Raw genomic sequence first — 7,054 nt, 5'->3', positions numbered from 1 at the left:
AAACTCCATCCCTGTCAGCCCGGCATTCCGCTCAAAAGCCACAGCACCAACACAGAGATCGAGAATTGTGTCCTCGAAGCCGGCAGGGGCATCCGCCCCACTTTTCGCCGTGTCGACCCTGCCGATCTCTACGGCACCAGCCACTACGTCCCCAGAGACTTGAGTTCGACGAAATAGTTCTCCGCCAGCGTCTCCCTCACGACTGCAGCTGTCATCTTGGCGCGACTTTTCAATCCAAAACGAGAAACTCCTTCCGCGATGACGGCTGAGGGTACCACTGACTTGGCATCACTGAAATGGCGCTGCCTACACCATGTCCTGGTCTGGTCGAGGGCATGGCCGAGGACCAAACGAACACCCGGATGTATACTTTTTGTTATTCGCTGGCTGCTGCCTTTCCCTTTCCCTTTTTTTGGTTTCGCCATTTTCATCGTTTTCTGCCTCGGCCTTCTTGTTTGCCTTATACCACTCCACAGCGTCCCTGCACGAAAGAGAGAGGCACCCCTCACCAGAGCACCAGGGTGTCCCGTACCCCACTCTCTGTGGGGACACCATGCACCCCCGTTTCACCGCCATCGCCTGACCACTCTCTGGTGGTGGCACGGTCAGACGCCTACGACGTGGGGATAGCCAGACCGATGTACCGCTACTGGTGTTGACGGTGGGGTCCTGGGCTGCGCTGCGTCGGAGGGGCCTGCGACAGTGCACACGCTTGCGCCAGCCATGCGATAGCCAGAGTGCCAGCGTGACTCGAGCGGGCCTCACCCGGCTCTCGCTGCCCACGGGGGTGAGGAGCCTGTGACACCCCTGAGCGATGCGCCAGGTGGCGGCCGACATGATGGGAGCGTCTGTGAGGCAACCTGCGAAGCGAGTGGATGTGGGGAGTTTGAGGCAGGGGCCTTGCTGAGATGACCGAGTCGGCCCGTTGCTGCAGCGCGTGGCTACCACTGCCTTGCGCTGCTCGGTGGGCCTCTGGCAGGCCGCCGTAGAGCGGAGGTGGAGTTGTGCTGTATGGCTGAGAGTGGGCACGTTAGGACAAAACTCAGGGTTGAAATTGTGGTTTCTTTTCGTCCGCGTCACTCACAACCTGCCCTCTTCCCTGCGCCACCTTCTCCTACTCCCGTGGCTGTGCCCGTCTCAGCGTCTGTGCGCCGAAGCGGCAAGCGCCACTTCTCTTTCTGCGCGCTGCTCTCTTTATTAGAGGGAAGGGCTGTGCTTGTGCGATCGAAGCGTTGTCTCTCTCCCTGTGGGTACGAACCAACGACATACGCGCGTGCGCGTGCCGTCACTGGAGAGGCCATCACCTGAGAGAGCGGAAGCACCCAAAGGCGCTCCATCACACATCCCTCGAGTCGTTTTGTTTCTCTTGTCTGTGTGTACCGCCCCCCTTCTCTCTCTTCGCCTCTTTTGTTTTCCCTCTCTCCCTCAGCCCCGCCCCTCCACTTTCGTCTTTGACCTCCTTTGCCATGTGGTGTTCGTTCTAGCGATGGCAGACCAACGCTGATTTACTCGATGCGTGGCCCCACGCTCTCCTTGCACCTCTCTCTTGGCATCTTCTCTTGCTTAGCACGCGTGCTTCGCTCCTCATTGGCGCTATTGGTGCGATCACGACCACTCGCCCCTTATCCTCTGCCTCTCCCCCCCCCGCGTCTGTTTTTCTTTCCGTTTCTTCCCATCACACCCCTCTCTCCCTCTCGTACGATCATGGGCGCTCGAGTGGCTGTGGGTGTGTGCGCCTGCTGGAAACAGCGCTAATCTGTCACGGGGGGAGGAGGGATGCATGCGATGACCGAATCAAAGAGCGGCAGGCCCTCGGCGATGGCAGCCGTCGCACCGAGTGCCGCCTCCCCTCCCCCCGGCCGCCCACCCGTCACCTGAACTGTTCCTCTCCGGCCCCCTCTCGCCCCGCAGCACCGCCGCCGGCCACGCTGCCCCATCCTTTGGATGAAGGCACGGACCCCCAGCCCATTTCTCCCTCCTCCAACCCGCCCCACCCCACGTGTCGACCTTTGCCTGCTCTCCTCTCCCCGCTCCGTGCCCATCTCGCCACCTCTCTCACTGGTGCCCCACTGCCCCAACCACAGCAGCAAGCTGAGTACGCACACACGTACTCGTGTTCTCTTCCTTCTCTCCCCACACACCATCACCATGCAGATCTTCGTGAAGACGCTGACCGGCAAGACGATCGCGCTCGAGGTGGAGGCGAGCGACACGATCGAGAACGTGAAGGCCAAGATCCAGGACAAGGAGGGCATCCCGCCGGACCAGCAGCGCCTGATCTTTGCCGGCAAGCAGCTGGAGGAGGGCCGCACGCTCTCGGACTACAACATCCAGAAGGAGTCCACGTTGCACCTGGTGCTGCGCCTGCGCGGCGGCCTGATGGAGCCGACGCTGATCGCGCTGGCCAAGAAGTACAACTGGGAGAAGAAGGTGTGCCGCCGCTGCTACGCCCGTCTGCCGGTGCGCGCCACGAACTGTCGCAAGAAGGCCTGCGGCCACTGCTCCAACCTGCGCATGAAGAAGAAGCTGCGCTAGGCGTGATGGCTGCCCCGTAGCGCCGACTTGCTGCACCCATGAAGGTCCCGGCGCTGTGCTACCACGGCAGGCGAGCATGCTCATCGGCTTGTGTGTGCTCGCACGCTCTGTCTCCGCTTTCCTCGCCTTCTCTTGACGGCGTCCTTTCATCTTTCTCATTTGTGATTGACCGTTTTGCTTTTTCAGAAAAGGGCGACGAAGAACGACACCATCGGCCGTGAGTCGCTCCGTCCGCAGGAGCGCCGCATGGGGGAGCCGAAGAGCCTTTGCGGCGCGTGGTGGCGGGAGGGAGAAGAAACAGCGAGCGACGAGCATCGCTGCAGCTTTAACGTGCTGTGCACCACCCACGAGCGACTCAGTGCCGTGCTGGCGAATCAAGCGGCAGCTGCACTGGCTGCATTTTCTGCCCACCTCGCTCCCTTCCCCATTTGAGGCCCTCCGCCCTCGCATGACTTGCTCTCCACCGTACACCCATCGCTCTCTCTCTCTCGCCCTCTTCCTCTTCCTAACGTTGCGGACTCCAGCAGGCAACAGACTATCTCCTCCTCTCCCCACCTCCCCAGACGTCGTCTCTCCTCCCTCCGCTACTTTCTCGCCCCCTATCGACCCTAGCCGTGCGCTGCATTCCCCCCTCCTCCCTGTGCGCTCACTCTCTTTCGGATTTCTGCACCTCCCCCCCCGCCGCCGCCATGTCCGCTGACTGGGCCCAGGTGAGGAAGACGGTGGAGTCAGAGTGGGAGGAGACGATCGTGCCGGCCATCTCGGCCTACATCGAGGTGCCAAACCAGAGTCCGCAGTTCGACCCGGAGTGGGCCACCAACGGCCTGCAGGAGAAGGCCTTTGACATCCTCATCGATTGGGTCAAGGCGCAGAACGTGCCGGGACTCACGTACGACTACATCACCGCGGAGGGCCGCACACCGTTCCTCCTCATTGAGATCGCCGGCACAGAGCCAACCAAGAACACGGTGCTCATGTACGGCCACATGGACAAGCAGCCGCCGCTGCGCCCGTGGGCAGAGGGGCTCGACCCCCACAAGGCGGTGGTGCGCGATGGCAAGCTGTACGGTCGCGGGGGCGCCGATGACGGCTACGCGCTCTTTGGCGCCGTCACCGCCATCGCGTCGCTGCAGCTCCACGGCATCCCGCACGGCCGCGTCGTGATCACGATTGAGGCCGGCGAGGAGTCGGGCAGCCCAGACCTGGCCTACTACATGGAGCACTGCAGGGAGCGCATTGGCAACGTGGACCTCATGGTGTGCCTGGACAGTGGCAGCATGAACTACACGCAGGTGTGGCTCACGACGTCGTTGCGCGGCGTTGCGATCGGCGAGCTGACGGTGCAGACGCTGACGGAGAGCATGCACAGTGGCGTCGCCGGCGGCGTTGTGCCGGACACGTTCCGCATCACGCGCGAGCTCCTCGACCGCATCGAGAACTGCAAGACCGGCGAGGTGACGATCCCGGAGGCCCACGGCGCGATCCCGCCGTACGCAGCCAAGGCAGCGGAGGGGATGACGGCGGTGCCGTTCAAGGAGCAGTTTGCCATGGCGGCGGGCGTGTCGACGGTGCCTGGCGACAACGTCGAACTGGCGATCCAGAACTTTTGGAAGCCGAGCCTCACCGTGACGGGCGCCAACCTCCCGGACCCGCAGATTGCCGGCAACGTCATCCGCACCCATACGACGGTGAAGCTTTCCATGCGCCTGCCGCCCCTGGTGAAGGCCGAGGCCGCGCTGCAGGCGATGAAGCGCATCCTGGAGGCAGACCCGCCATACGGCGCCAAGGTGACCTTCAAGGCCGTGGGTGCCGGCAACGGCTGCGCTGCGCCGGAGCTGAAGCCGTGGCTGGACAAGGCGCTGCGCGAGGGCAGCGCCGAGGCCTTCGGCAACACGTACGCGTGCCAGGGCATGGGCGGGGCGATCCCGTTCATCAGCATGCTCATCGACATGTATCCGGAGGCGCAGTTCGTTGTAACGGGTCTCCTCGGCCCGCAGAGCAATGCGCACGGGCCGAATGAGTTCCTGCACATCCCGTACGCTAAGGGCTTGACGTACAGCATTGCTCGTGTCGTGGCAGCGCACTTCCACAACACCCCCAAGTGAGGCAGCACGACACGTGCCTGGGCGGCATGAGGGGGCTGCAGGGGAGGCGAGGGGAGCAGCAGTAGGCGTGATGAGGCAAAGAGAAAGAGAGAGCGGAGGAGAGGAAGAGAGACGAAAGGGACTTCAAGGTCGCCGCCAAGCCCCAGCTCCTTCGCACCCCACTTCCTCGCACTTTGCTGCTCCTCGTGCGACTGCTTTGTTTCTCTGGCTGTCACCTGTGAGCACGTGGCTGTCGCTTTCCTCCCCCTGCCCATCTTTCGTTTGGCCTACGCAACGCACCAACAACATCGGTCATCTGAGAACTGCGCGGCGGGAGAGGGGAGCGAGCAAAGGAGGCGCACACAAGGAGTGGGCTCAGGGAAAACGGGTGCCTGACCCTTCTGACGGTGGAGGGGACGGTCCACGCATCTTCTGTGCGTTGGCCTCCCTCCGCTTCGCTTGCTCTCCCCGCTTTGCTTCCGTGTTGACCGGTGCTGCCGAGCAAGACGACCCGTTGCGTCTCTCTCTCTCTCTTGTCGTATTTTCCCTCCCCTCTTTCATTGAACTCGGCCACTATGCCGCCTTTCTTCGGAGCAGCACTGTCATCGCTCAGCGTCGCTTTGGGCGACCGTCTCTGTTTGCATAATGGCATCGCACGCACTCATGCACAACTGCTCGGCTTGCTGGTGCAGCAGTAGAGCGGCAGCAAACAAACGACCACGGCCCCAACCAACAAAGTTCAGGCTGCGTTTTTTCCCGTTTGCGTGACTGTGCGCACGCCAGCGTCTGATGCTGCCACAGAGTGACCGGTGTGCGTCGAAGGAGGAGCTGAGGTGTGCCCTCTGCGACGAGGTTCACTGGCGAACAGCAACGGTGCCTGCTGGCTGTGTAGTAGACACGGCATCCACAACCTCCCGATGATGCCGGCCGCACCACCGTGGTAGCGCAGGGCCCAGCACCCACTCTGCCTGCGGAGGCCAGGCAACCCTCCGATCCCTGCCAATGCGGAAGCCCCTCTGATAGTGACACGGTTATTCGCCCACGACACAACAAATTCAGAGCGATTCATGGCTGCTGAAGTTGGTAGTCATGTCCTGGATGGCGTCTTGTTGCAGCAGCCTGAGCGGTGAACACACTGGTGCGACCCATGCGATGGGCAAGTGATCAGCGTGACTCGACCGCATCTCACCCGGCCCTCTCTGCCCCCTGATTGGAGGGGGCTGCTGTGAAGCGACGTGCAAGACGGGTGGGTAGAGTGTGAGGCAGAGGCCGTGTGGTGATAACTATGTTGTCATTGCTACAACGCATGTCTACCACTGCTTCGCGCCGCGCGATGGGCCTCTGGCAGCAAGGGGTAGAGCGGAGTTTGTCTCATGTTGTATGGCAGAGAGGGGGCGCCTTGTGAAGGTGCCAAATGAAAGGACGTCGATGCGCTCGCTCAAGGAAGCCTCCTTTCCATGAATTTGCTCTTACTAGCCTCTGTGCCGTGTAGTGGTGCGATCGCTTATTCGTTCCTGGTGCCTCTTCGCTCCGTCGTTTCCTCGCTGGGCTTCACTCCACTACGAATGCTTCAGTTTCTCTACCGCGCTCATATATCGGCCCTCTCCCTCTGCTGCGCCTGGGGGCTTGCTCGGCTGCTGTCCTAGGCACGAGTGCTAGAGCAGAGGCGTGAAGCAGCAGTATCTGGCAACGCAGGCTCAAGTGTCATCTCGCATCTGACCAGCTTCGAGAAGTTCGTGCGAGGGTGAAAAGCACGGAGGAAGGCAGCTGAAGGAGAGTGCAAAGAAGAGACAGTGTTGGCTCTCCTCCCTCTTTCACCGAGTCTCACGCAGCAGCTGCGAGCCAGCGTGAGCAACTCCCCTGCACACCGCCATCGATGCGCACGACACTTCACTATCGACCCCCCGAAGTGCTCCTTGGAGACCCGGCGTGCCGCACCGCGGCAGATGTGTGGGCGTTAGGTGTGATCTTTGCTCAGCTGCTACTGCAGAAGGCCTTGTTCCACTCGGAGAGCGAGTTAGACCTGCTACGGGCAATTCAAAAGCTTCTGGGAGTACCGGTCCAATGTGCGCACGCAATCTAAGTTCTCTCCGGATGTCGGGACTGAGGATCATGTATGAGGGGTGATACTCCAGATAAATCTCATTTCTAACGGAGCAAAATTGACCTAAAGATGTCATTGCTAGAGTGGATAAGGATTGATTATTAGTATCTCAAATATGGGTAGTGAGCAGACCGTCAAATGTGTTACTCTAATTGGGAAGTACGAAATGTGGATTGATATCTGGGAAAACCAATGTAGTGTGTAGGACACAGCATGTGTGACGTGACTATGTGAGAATTGGTAGCGTTGACAAGAGTTTAAGGCAAGCGGTAGTGGTGGACGAGGAATGGAACGGGATTTACAGTTAGATTTTACTAAAAGTAGAGACTTT

General features: G+C 60.8%; 2 protein-coding genes across 2 annotated transcripts; both read left to right on the top strand.

The window, feature by feature from the left end:
• Nucleotides 1-2,148: 2,148 nt before the first annotated feature.
• On the top strand, nt 2,149-2,535 carry LBRM_31_2130 (ubiquitin-fusion protein; the record flags this gene model as incomplete). The annotated part of the gene is made up of 1 exon (XM_001567159.1): nt 2,149-2,535. The coding sequence occupies one exon, from the start codon at nt 2,149-2,151 to the stop codon at nt 2,533-2,535; it is 387 nt and encodes a 128-aa protein (XP_001567209.1).
• A 689-nt stretch (nt 2,536-3,224) lies between these two features.
• On the top strand, nt 3,225-4,640 carry LBRM_31_2120 (peptidase m20/m25/m40 family-like protein; the record flags this gene model as incomplete). Its single annotated transcript, XM_001567158.1, has 1 exon — nt 3,225-4,640. The coding sequence occupies one exon, from the start codon at nt 3,225-3,227 to the stop codon at nt 4,638-4,640; it is 1,416 nt and encodes a 471-aa protein (XP_001567208.1).
• Between the last annotated feature and the right edge of the window lie 2,414 nt (nt 4,641-7,054).

The sequence above is a fragment of the Leishmania braziliensis genome, chromosome 31, assembly GCF_000002845.2.
Source record: "Leishmania braziliensis MHOM/BR/75/M2904 complete genome, chromosome 31".
Classification (NCBI taxonomy): domain Eukaryota; phylum Euglenozoa; class Kinetoplastea; order Trypanosomatida; family Trypanosomatidae; genus Leishmania; species Leishmania braziliensis.
This window is presented reverse-complemented; position numbering and strand designations above follow the sequence as displayed.